We start from the raw sequence: 12,993 nt of genomic DNA, 5'->3' as shown, positions 1-12,993 counted from the left end.
GGTGCTGTAGTGGGCTGGTAGCTGACATCCATGGGAGCCCAACTGGAGCCTAGGTTTATGGGTGTAACCTGTCTATATCCTTGAGGACATGGGGTCTGGCCTGGTGCTAGGGCATCCTGGGGGCCTGAATCCATGGGAGACTGCCTGAATCTTGGGGACAATGGTACCAGCTTGGAACTGGGGAAGGCAAGGAGCCTCATTCCATGGGAGCTTATCTGGAGTCTAGGTTTGTGAAGGCTGGGCTTGGGTGCTGGGGGAGGCTGGTAGCCTAGGGCCATGAGAGTCAGCCTGATGCTAGGGAGGCCTGGGGGAGTCTGGATTAGCAGGAGGCTGCCTGGAGCCTGGGTTTTGGGAGGTGTACCCTGTGCTGGGATGGACTAATAGTCTGGGTGTTGGAGTCTACCAGAAGACCAGCCTGATGCTGGGCTAGGCCCAGAGCCTCAGGCCACAGGAGTCAGCATGGTGCTGCTGCCAGTGCTGGTGTGGACTGGTGGTAGAGACCACATGAAGTCAGTTCCTTAATTCACTCTCTTCCCATGAGTTGGATATCTCTTTCCATGTTGGGCTACCTTGGCTTTGTTGAGGGGGGCTGGGTAATGGGAGTAATGTGAAACTATGTTTCCTACTCCCTTTTCAGTGCATCTTTTCTTATTTCTGTATTCTACCCAGGTGCTGTTATCCCTTACCTGGAATTCTTAGCTCTTGTAGAGGTATTTTTATATATGGATAATTGTTCAAATTGACATTTCTGGAAGGCAGTGAGTGCTAGAATTTCCTATACCATAAGCTAATAGTACTCTCTAATTTTTCTGCTGTGTGTTGTCTGTTGCCAAATACAAATTTTGGTTTATATAATTTTATTTGTTGTGTTATGTAATTGTAGAGATGCTATTTAACTCTTTCAAATCTACCACATTTCATAGTTTGCTGTTTTAGAAAAATATACCCATGTTTGTTATTTGCTTTTTTAATATGGTTAAGGTAGTTGTTTTAAGCTCTGTGTATGATAATTACAGAGTCTCTTATTTGTGTACATTTCTGCTATCTTGCTTTGTTAATTTTTTTTGGTTCTTGTTCTTGTGATCTTGTTTACTTGTATGCCTGGTAATCTCCAACTACTTGTGGCTTGTTGCCTTTGTAAAATTATTTAAGTGGCTCTGCCCTTCTCTAGAGAGGCTTTCTCTTTGTTTCTGGTGGAAAGTGTTTCATCTATATTAAACCAAATACAGCTTGAGTTCTTGGCTCAAACAAGATGTGAGTACTCAAAGTAGAAGTCCTCCAGAGGGCTTGTCCATGGCCACAGCCTTCCTGGAATTACTTCTTTTCTTTATATCTTTCCCTTCCCCTCTTTGTGCCAAGACAGCCCACTTCATGGGTCTCAGGGATTTCAGGAAGGTAAGGGTAGGTCTACATCTGGTTTTCTTGCTCCCTCTCCAGTCCTAGATGGCCGCTGAGTCTTGACATCTTTTTGTGTGTGTGTGTGTGTGTGTGCTGCTGTGACTAGAGTATGGTGTGTGTGTGTGTGTGTGTGTGTGTGTGTGTGTGTGTGTTATATCAGTACAGAAAATATGGTAGTTTTAATGTTCCTTTATTTCAGATCCTTATTCCAGAAGTCTGGGATAAACACTAAGATTCTGCATTTCTGAGAAGCTACCAGGTGATGCGAATGCTACTGGTCCACAGATCATGCTTTGAATATTGAAGATATATAGAACAAGGATGGTTCCATCTAATAACTTGGTGAAATGTGAACAGTGGTCAAGCTGAATGATGGGAATTGTGCTATAGAAATTGGGAAGGATTTATGGAACTAAGGTGACTATATTATATATATTCTATATTGATGTGAAGCAGTGAAGGATAGATATGGGTGGACAAAGGAATGAAATACCAAGCTGGATCCAGTTCTGGCTACCTGAAGAGAGAAGGAAGGCTATATCTCTAGATTTTATTCCTATGGTGTGCTTTTCTTACAGAGAGAGAAATTTCCTTCACATATTTGACACAGTGTCCCTTCTCAGGGTCATTCACTACCTTGGTAGTAAAGAATGCACCTCCATACTAGGGAGACATAAGTAGAGGTCTTGGGTTATTTGGTATCACCAAAACTCCAATCACCTCAACTAATGGCACCAGCTACATGGAGCTCCATATATTTATAGGATGAAATAATGACTCTGAAAGGATCCGTGTCTTATTGGCTGTGGCTCTGAATGTGTTTGCATGCATCATCCATACCAGTGTATCCTGAATATTTGCTTCTTTGTACCCTATGGCAGGACATTGAATCTCTCTCCTCAAAATATCCAAGTGGGTCTGGTCCTATACAGGGAGCATGGGGGTGATGTCATAGGCTTTGAACTTTCTTCTTAAAGCATAGAAATCAACTCATGTTAATGGATACCGAGGGCAACTCCTCATCATAGCCACAGATTGATTCTGAATCATAGTTTTGACTCAGAGGCACCTACTGCACATTTAGGTGTGAGTGCTTCATGATTCCATGCTCCCGAGGGAATGGTGATAGGGCTATCCAGGAGAAGACCCTAATGACCTTTTGTTTCCCATTGTGCAGTGGGAATCCCTTGGAAGTGTATACAGTGTAGACATGAGGATGTTAGGTTAATGAGGTAGCACAAATGTCAAGAGCTGGGATGATGTATTTAGTGGTCAAAGCAAAAAGGCTGATAGAGACAAGTAGGCTGATCTGTGGTCTTGTGAGAGACATAGGAGACTTAGTAGGTCAGTTACTACAGGAAGCTGTCATGTGCTGAGTGCTTTGATTACTCTTTAACCCACATGATAATCCAGCAAGGTACAATGCATTTCATAGAATAGTTATTTGAGGATCAGAGAAGTGAAAGGACTCTGCCAAGGACACAAGTCTGAAAGTAGCAAAGCCTAATTGTGAACATACTTCTTTCGAGTTCAAATCTATGGCTTCTGAACACTTAACTACTCTCTTAGTGTGGATTCTCCCTGAGAAACTCTACCATTGTCCCACCAGAATCTGGGGAAACTGACATTTATCCACAAGCCCTTTCCCGCATTGGTTGAGGTTTCCCTTGAGATGAATACCCTTGAAGTGTGAAGCTGATAGGTGCAAGGAAATGTCCCAGGGACAGTGAACTCCATGGGCCTGAAGGGACTGGCACAGAGTTCAACAGCCTTAGTTTTCCTTTATGTAAGGCCTAATGTGTGTCTGCTAGCTCAGAGCTGTGGAGTACTGGGAGCCAGGCTCCCTTTCCCATTAATCCAGGGCAGTGATCCAGAGTCAGTGATAGGCAGGTGCCCAGGAGCAGGCTTTGTCCGGGGGAGGCTCCCTTGAATGGAGAAGCAGCATGTACACAGACTCTGAAAAGCTGGAGAAGCATATACTGGGGCATTTTTAACTGGTCTGGGATTGACAGAGAGTATGGTGACTGTGGTCCAGGAGTAAGCTTCACAGGTCTTCGAGGACCCACCTCTTCTTTAGTCTTTCTTAAACCTACTAGGGGCTTCCACTCCTGGGAATAACATCTCAGTATGTCATTTTGTGGCAAAAGAATCCAGTCATCAGCCCTGGGGCAGTCCCATAATGTTTCTTTTCCTCAAGCTCAGTGTTGATGACTATATTTCCTGGTTGTTGCTCTTAAGGGCTTGACATGCCCTACTTTTTCAGCGTGAATAGACAAGTCATAATAATGCTTGGTTGACATTTACATACTCAATGAATCCTCTGGCACCAGGAACCAGTAAATATTGAGTGTTAGGCAGTCCCAGCCCAAGTGAGGCAAAACCTCCTTCCTTCCCAGTGTGGATAAAATGCTCGGGACCTGTTCGATTCAGTCACAGCACTTGAGTCCTGAGAAAGCCATAGTCCATAATAGAGATTACAGGTGCAGCCTTTAGTCATGAAGCCTGGTGACCTGTGATCTTCTCTTGCATCTGGGTGTCTGGTCTCTCCTTCAGTAAAAGTTAAGAGTCTTAGATAGCTTTCCAGCGCCCTTGGATGCAGATAGAACCTTAACTTTGGATCCAGGAATAAGAGGATCTCTTGGACAAAGGTAATTTCAGCTCAGAAGCCATTTGTGGGAAGTCTTGTTTCACTACTCTATGTGTAGCCTTGGGGGCTTTGGGGAACCTTGGCGGAAGCACAGGGTGCTGGAGGAGTGAGGATTTCTTCTAAGAGTGCAGGTGGTGATTTGCTTACTCCCTGTCCAGTTATAACTGTTTAATCAGGCTGTGAGGATCCTGGGATGGGGAGGGATGTGAACAGCTGGCTTTCAATATGCGGAGTTTGTGGCCTTCTTGGGGAACTGTCCTGGTTCTCTAATTAGGAGCCCAGGGACAGATGGCCCCTGACAGTCAAAATACCTAATAGAGCTTGTGGATGTCCATGTGCAATATCCTAGCAATGCCTCTTTGGATGAAGAATGGGGGAAGATGCAGGTCAGAGAGGTAGATTTGCTGCCCGTTATTCAGAGGTTTTCAAGCCTGAAGTCAAGATGATTGGTGCCTCAGCAGCCATATGGGAGGCCAGACTGGAGATAGGTGCACAGTCTCCTCACCTCCATTCCTTCCTTTAAATCCAGAGACTTGTTATTCTAAGCAGTGCCTGAGGTGATGCTCTGGAACCTTCTCACAACCACAGATGTGATGGATGGAGGGCATCTCAAGGCCATCAGAGTCTGGAGAACGAGGACTACCTAGTCATGACGGGATGAGAGTTTCCATTAGAAAACCCCATCCTTAGTCTCAAATGTGCATCTGGGACAGGATCTTGGGGCAGGTTTCTCAAAAAATTTTTTACACAAAATTCTAGGGTGGAAGAGGGGTGGTGAGAAATGGATGACATGTTTTTCTTCTTTCTTTCCCCCACAAGACCAGCTGCTGACAACCTCTTCTCTATTATCTAATCTACCTCCTCTATCCCAGGAACATCGGAAGCCGTCATGGCTACCCCACAAGGTGAGTGGTGAATTTAAAGCCAGCTTGGAAATTTCTCCATCCTGCCTCCCCAAAGACAATAGAGTACAAGGGCCCCTATCATTTAATCAGCTATAGATGCATTTATTTCTTACTAAACCATGCAGATTACAAAACCTGCATTTGAAAATCTCAGAGCATTTAGCTCTTTTCTTATTACGTATGTTCAGAATTATTATTTATTTTGGTAAAGAGAGCAAAGGAAAAAAAACAAGAAACCTACTGATGACAATTTGAATATTTTTGGTTCTCTCACTACCCAGAGACTATCAATCAGAAAACAATAAGTCATTGACATCCCTAGAAAAAAAGACAAATTTTGAAAATCTGTTGGGAACTATAAATGCAGGTAGAATCTTACAGATGCTTTGATCCACAAACCAGTTCCTGCCATATTTCTTCTTCCTTTTTCCTTATAGCTACTCTTTTTCAGAGCAGTAATCCTACCCTCAAGGATTCAAAAACCATTATTACCATGATGCAGATAGAGTCCTGAAGTGTAGAATAACCTCATATGTGTTTTGTGCTTTTCTGTCTTCTCTCAGTGGCAGAGTTTCCCAGAACCTTTGGTGTTCATGATTCTCAACAAATGGTGTGGATCCTGAGAGAAAATTCACTAATAGCAACTCCTTTTAGCAGCAATGTCAAACCTGGTGAGTTACAATCAAAGCCACTGTTGCCTGTAAAAGGGACACCAGCTCGACTGGGAATGGGACCGAGCTTGCTTGAGTCTGGCCTTGGGCCTTTTCTACTTCTGGGTGGCAGCCCAATATTCACAGGAAGGACAAGAAGGTTCTCTTCCACGGAAGAAACCCTGTACCTAGAGATGAGGGTGTGAGGGGTTGACAGTTCTTTATCAAGAGATAATGTCTTCAGATAAGAAGAGGTTGTCCACTTAGGCAGCAGTTGAGCTTCCCCTTGGAGTTTCTCTTCTTTAAATTTCAACCATTGCCACTTACATCCCCAGAATCAAACTTAATCATCTTTTCACCACCAAACCTGTACACTTTCCTAATTCGGTGTCCTCTCTTCTAATAATGGGGGATATTCCTTCCTCCCAGCAAAAGTCCGTCTGCCTCACCTTCTTTCCCTTTTGTTAGGACTTCAATGTTTGATTTAATTTTTCTCTTCCCTATATATTCTACCTTCGTCTGTCTGGTGGATCCTTTCTATCACTGACAGACATGCTCTAATATAATATTTCTAAGCTTAATGCTAAATTCCTTCTCTTGATTCCCACATTCCATTCTTGCTAACCACGCTTTCCCCCTGTATACCAATCTCTACACAGTGCTATATACTAGTCTTCATGGAAGACCTAGCTACACAACCTGTTTCTACTTCTTCTGCTGCTCATGCTTGCATCAAACAACCTGACTTCTGAACTGTTCTCTCACGCTCCTCTTCCCAAGGTCACCAGATATGCTTCCCTATCCTCACAATGTTTGGTTCCTCAGCTACAGTCAGCATAATCAGTAACTCTTTCCTTCTTGAACACTTCCCATCTTCTTCTGTAGAAATATTCTCTTGTGGTTCCCTGACTTCTCTTTGGCATTCTCCTTTCCAGCTCCACTTTCTCTATAAAATCTCCAAATGTTGCAGATCCTCAGATCTCAGTCTGCAATCATTATGTAACCCCTCTGAAAGGATTGGGATCTGGTCTCTTAGATTAATGTATCACATTTATCACTCTGGCATTTGTGCTTCCAACCCAGAAGTCCACTCTGAACGATTTACCCGCGTCCTCTCCATGTCCCCTCAGACATCTCCAGCTTCATCTATCCCAAGCAGAACTAGGGGTCTGACTTCTCAAAACTGCTGATGAGCTCAGTCTTCTCCATCTCTATTAGTGGCATTACCATCACTTGTTTCCTTGAGCCAGAAGTTCAGGACACATCCTTGATTTGATCTCTATCCAATCCATCAGCAAAGATGGAGGAGTCTATGTGCAAAATATGCTTTATTTATGAGATAATATCATCTCTTACCTGGGCCACTGCCATTGCCTCCTCACTGTCCTCGCTCCTCCTTCATTTGTGGAGTGTCTCATCCATTATCTGCAAAGCATTAAGAGTGACCTTCTGAACTATGTTAATTGAAGAGTAACATTCCCATGTGTTTGTATTTTGGGGGTGGGAGGTGGGAGCTAGTATGGAGATCTCAGGGGCACCAGTAAAGACCCACATAGGGGCCTTTGTCTATCCTTTCCCTGTGACGCTCTCCTTTTAGACCTCCTTTAGCCCCCATGTTTTCCTATACTAGTTTCCTCTTAACTTTAAGTTAAGTTGAACTTCACGTCTTCAGAGAGATCTTTCTTGGTTCTTCTAAATTTGGACTCCTACTGTCCCAGGCTTTGGTCTCTTCCCCCAAAACAGGCATTGCAATTTATTCTGGTCATTTCTCTACTTACATCTTTGGTCTCATTTTCTGTGGGGGCAATGACAATGTCTCTCTTATCCTCAGCTAAACCTCTGGGGCACACATGCAGCCTTGTCCTGAGTGGGAATTCAATAAAGAGAGTTGATGGGAGATCTCTTGGCCCCTGCCTAGAAGGATAGATGCAGAACATCCAGGCCCCTGGGCTAAATTAGTTGGGAATTAAATTTCGCTAATAGTGACAGAAAACCCATATAACTGGGGCTTAAATAAGAAGTTTATTTCTTTCTCATGAAAAAGAAGCCTGAGCAGGCAGGCTGAGGCCAGTGTGGTGGCTCTATGATACCCCCATAGTCCAAAAATTCTAGCTTTCTGCTTACCAAGCCCAAGTTCTCCTCAACCATTATCCAAGTATTTGAGGCCAGCAGTAAGAAGACACAGGGTATAAGAAAGGAGCTTCTCTTAGATGAGTCAACTCCTTTTAAAAAACGTTCTTAGAAATCCCACACAACACATCCACATTTATCTAATGGGTTACGACTTCAGCATGTGATCAAATTTAGCTGCAAATATTGTGGGGAGTTTTATTTTTATTTTTGGGTTGCAATATGCCTTGGTAACAACTGGGGTTCTGATATTAAGTAAGAGAATGAAAGTGGGCTTCAGATAATGATGAAGGGTCTCAGCTGCATGGTGAATGGGAGGAGCCTTCTGGGAATGTCCTGATGGCTCAGCATCCCCTCCCCTGGCTGGGAGGAGTAATGTCAGGCCAGATGGACTGGACTTTCTGCTTCTTGGGGCTTGATACCTTTTTCCATTTTTCCTGTGTTTCCAGTCAGTCTTGATTTAATAACATGTACAGACAAAGAATTTCATGATGCGGGGAAAGGCAATCCGGTTTACTTGGGAATCAAGGGCAACCATCTTTGTCTCTTCTGTGCAGAAATTCAGGGCCAGCCTACTCTGCAGCTTAAGGTGAGTGGTGGTATAGCTCATGAGAGAAGCACTGGGAGATACACTTTTTATTTCATTTAACATATCACTGAATAAAAATGACAGTTTTTCAATCCAGATTGTTCAGTTTAAGGAAGGAGATGTGACTTGACTGACCCCCAAGTCAATGGGCATGGTTGTAACATTAATTTGAACATCAGAGCATTCTCTGAAAGCCAGAGGGTACACCCATGAGAATGTTTCAAAAGGCAAGGAATTATGGTTTCTTCATCCTCAGTTTTCTTTAACTGCCTCCCAAAACTCCTCCAAGATGCTGGGCTGCTCCCACTTAAGCAAAGGCCACCGAGTGGCATAGGAGACAAGGGGGAAGTTATTAGTCTGAATTGTGTGGATTATATGCCTGTGGTTTCTGCACTGAAGGTAGCATTTGTAGTCATGAAGTGAATCCTTCTGGTTATGATGAATGCCTTAAAATGTCAACCCACTTGGAGGCTGGGAATCTTGTGAAATGTCCACACCTGCATGGTGTGGACATGGGTGCCCACTAGAAGCTCCCACAAAAGGGGCTTAAGCCTGTCTCTGTTCTCATGGAAGATAGTGCTTCTCAGAGAATCAGAAGCACTTGGTGTTGTGGGATGCTGAGGTAGAGACAAGCTATTGGAGCCAGCAGGTTGTTTGTTTTGACACCTGGTGTCCCTTCACCTGCCTGTGTCCCTGGCCTCTGTTTCTCCCTTTGGGGGAAGCAATCACTCTCAGGGTTTTGTTGATTTAGACCTTTCTCTAAGTAATCCTCTCTAATAAGCTTTTTTCCTGATCCTAGGAGAAAAAGATCATGGATATGTCAAAGGAGAAGAAAGCACAGAAGCCCTTTCTCTTTTTCCATAGTAGGGAGGGCTCCACATCTACCTTTCAGTCTGTTTCTTACCCGGACTGGTTCATAGCCACTTCCACAATGGCAGGGCAGCCTGTTATTCTCACCAAGGAGAGGGGCAAAAATTATACCACTAACTTCTATTTAGAGCCTGAGGACTAATCAGCCTGGGCTGTGAGAGGCTGATTCCAGAACAGAGGATCAAGCAGTCAGAGAACCTTCCATTCTAAAACACCATAGGTCATTTTGAGAGACCAGCATGCACTGATGCCCATCCATAGCCCACCTCACTCTCAACACCCAAAACCACCTCTTCCTTTAGACATCATTTTCTGCACCATGTCTCCCCTCTGAACATTATTCTAGTATAAAACCCAGGTCACTTTTTAATTCTTTCCAGATCTTGTCCCACCATCCACTTAGCTGCCACATCCAGTTAAGTCAACATCCAAAATGCCTCCTGTACACACCTCTCTCTTCTTTTTCTTTCTGACAACCTATGGCCTAGAGATGTGAGTTCCAAACATTTTTGTTCATACAATACTATCAATAAAAGAGTATTATTTGTTAATTCTGCATGCTTATTACAAATATTATGATGTGTGTTCCAATATGAATCTATCTATTTAATCTCTACACCCCACATGGGGCTCAAACTCATGACCCTGAGATCGAGAGTCACATGGCCCTTCCGACTAAACCAGCCAGGTGCCCCACCAAAGATGAATCTAAAGGATATTATAAATGTGAAATAAAAATTTTACATTTTTTGGTCATCATAATGGATTCATAATATCATAAGTGAACAATTTGACAATAATATGTACTTTGGTTAAGATTAATTATAAATGCTAGTGAATTTAAATCAATCCATATTTTGGAGAATCACTTGTATGGGTTTAAATTTTTTTCAGGTGACTTCTCAGAACTTCTTGTATTGCCTTTGTTTTTACTTATAAATTAGCACAAAGTAGAAGTGCCAGCTTTGATATTTTCCTGTTATTATTCACGTTTTCTGGGATTTTAGTCAAATCTCTAATCAACAGTTCCTTTATTAGGATGCTTTTAGGCTAGTTGTCCATTTGGTGAGGGTTATTTTATTTAAAGCCTATCATAAAATCTCCAAATTCACTTAGCCAATCACAAGGAGCTACAATTTACCATAATATCATGCACATGAATGTGAGCATGATGGGCTCTCTCCCCACAGGAGATCTTGCCCTTTTCTGCACATGACAAGCAGGGGTATCAGGTTTTGCAAGGGATACCCATTGCTAACTAAGTTCAAATTTCTTAGCCAGGCATAATTTTTCCAGAACTTACCCTTGTGGCATTACTTTCTGGTGCCTCACTGACCATGGTTCTGAGATAATCCCAGAATCTCCCCTTACCTCCTGTTCGCCTGCCTCTTACTCTAGTCATTGCTGTGTGACCAGCTCTGAGAAGGTTAACCTAACATCATGTCATCTCAGCTGCACCAAGCAGCTGTCTCTCTCTACTCGGAGCCTCCTAGGACATCTTGGGGAAAGACACTTGCAGAAACTTGCTTGGCACTCACATGTACATACCTGGAAATGAGATGGGCCTGCCCATGAAGAACCCTTGACCAGTAGGGGGTGGGAGTGGGTGGGAACCTACTACTCTCTTGGGTCCTTCAGGTGCACAATTCTGAGATGCATTCTACCTACACGGTTCCTCAGAGGGTCCCAGTAAAATGGAGTCATAGCCACCCATGGCAGCCCTGAGCTCAAGAATACCCTTGCACTGGCTTATCTCGTTTCCCTGCTTCATTTCTCCGTGCCCCATTCCTGTTTCCTGGAATTATTTCTCACCATCTGAATGAAAACCCTTGTCTCAGGTTCTGCTTTCCAGTATAAACCCAGGATAAGACAGATTCAGTCAAAATGAGCTTCTTTTCTCTACCAACTACACCCAACCCATTGGGTTTCTTCCCTCTGTGCCTCTGCACATGCATTTGCAAACATTTCAACCACTTTCATCACTGTGTGATGACCCCTGCCTATGTCTTCCTAGCACTCTGCATCTGTCCAAAGTGTTTAGAGGCTCTTCCTTATCCTCCCAAGTAAATCCATCTTATCTTCTTTGATGTCTATGGCACTTTGCCTTTTCATATGACAGAAGTTTCTTTTGTTAGACTTGTGCTACAGTTATTTCTCCTTGTCTTAGTCTCTGTTCCTTTTTCCTCAACCAATTCCTAAGTACACAGACTGCAGAGATTGTGACTTTGATAGATCTATACTCCTTAGGTGCCAAATCTTGCCTCCTACATAACAGCTGCTCAAAATATATTGTTGAAACAAATGAACTCACGTTGCATGTATTAGCATCTCCTGGTGATACTGAAATGTGTCAGAGTGGAGTTTGCTTTATTGTGACAGAGCCAGCCCTAATTGCAAGAAGGGTGCAAGGAACATCAAATTCCTCAGAGAAGGTGGGGAAGGAAAGCACAGAAAAGTTCTCTAGGAATTTCCCTGTCTCAACTCTTCTTCCTCCTCCCCGTATGCCAATATCTGACCTTAGGAGACTGCAATGATGTTAGCATATCCTTCCAGGAGGGGATGACTGCAGAAACAAAGCACAACCCAGAGCTTCTCAGAAGACCTCCAGCCAATGTCCACTGAATTGACGGCACCTCCCTCTTGGATTTTGTCCAAGTCTGCACCAACATACATTCATGCATACTCATAAAGCACTTAGGGGCACAGGAAAAGGATAACAGGGGAATCTAGTATTTCAGTTTTTTTCTCTGACAAGGTCAGGACTAAGCATAAATAAGCCCAAGGATGGCTTTGAGAGGCTTGTAGTGGCAATGAAATGGACACAGAGTAAGCACGTTTTCTCAGAAAAGCTGCAAAGAATGTGAGTTCTGTAAATAGCTGAATGTGTAGAAAAAATAGTAGACAGTGATAAAATAAAAACCACAACATAACACTAGGCTGCTCTTATAAATATTAACTTCTCAGAAATCCCACGAGCACTGGAGGTGAGCAGGAAGTAGATGGCTGGCCCATCCAATACTGCACCCTCCAACAGAGGAAGTGAAGAAGTGGTGGTGGAGGATGAGAAACCATAGAAGGACCCACGAGGTATTCTCAGATATTTTATTGGCTGTCCTAGTTTGGGGGAGGTTTTAGTCTGTTTGGGCTACTGCAACAAAATTCCATGGACTGGTAGGCATAATAAGAACAAACATTATGTTTTGCAGCTCTGAAGACTGGGAGTGTGATATAAGGGTGCCAACATGGTCAGGTGAGGGCCCTAAGAGGGTTGCAGACATCTCATTGTGTCCTCACATGGTGGAAGGGGAGAAAGTGTCCTAGGCCTCTCTCATTTGGCTGTTGGTCTTGTTGATGAGGGCCCTGCCTTCAGGATCTAATTACCTCCCAAAGTCTCCATACCCTAATCTGATCCCATTGGATGTGAGGATTTCACCATATGAATTTTGAAGGAATCAGACATACCCATTCCCACACCCCATCATTTCCATCTCAGTTACTCAAGATAGAAACTTAGGAGTCACCCTTGATTCTTCCTTTCCTTCAAGCCCTACCTCTAATCCATGAAGTCTATCTCCTAAGAAGTCTACCTTCAAAGATCTCCAATCCACCCATCTCTCTTCAGCTTCTCTGCCGCTCTCCAATCCAAACCAGGCAACCACCATAGCTGGCTGGTGCTGTAAATCAGACTCCAGACTGGTGAGTTCCATCTATTCCACCGTCTGCCCATTCAATCCGGTCTCCATGAGTCAGTCAGGATAATCTGGATAAATGTAAATCTAAACTATGTCATTTCTCTTTTTTAAA

General features: G+C 43.5%; 1 protein-coding gene across 1 annotated transcript; it reads left to right on the top strand.

Annotated features, from left to right (window-relative positions):
* Positions 1–4,861: 4,861 nt before the first annotated feature.
* On the top strand, positions 4,862–9,621 carry LOC131808170 (interleukin-36 beta-like). Its single transcript, XM_059134150.1, has 4 exons — positions 4,862–4,950; positions 5,514–5,621; positions 8,180–8,319; positions 9,119–9,621. The coding sequence occupies exons 1-4, from the start codon at positions 4,935–4,937 to the stop codon at positions 9,329–9,331; spliced, it is 477 nt and encodes a 158-aa protein (XP_058990133.1). The 5' UTR covers positions 4,862–4,934; the 3' UTR covers positions 9,332–9,621.
* Positions 9,622–12,993: the final 3,372 nt, after the last annotated feature.

Source organism: Mustela lutreola, chromosome 9 (genome assembly GCF_030435805.1).
Source record: "Mustela lutreola isolate mMusLut2 chromosome 9, mMusLut2.pri, whole genome shotgun sequence".
Lineage (NCBI taxonomy): Eukaryota > Metazoa > Chordata > Mammalia > Carnivora > Mustelidae > Mustela > Mustela lutreola.
This window is presented reverse-complemented; position numbering and strand designations above follow the sequence as displayed.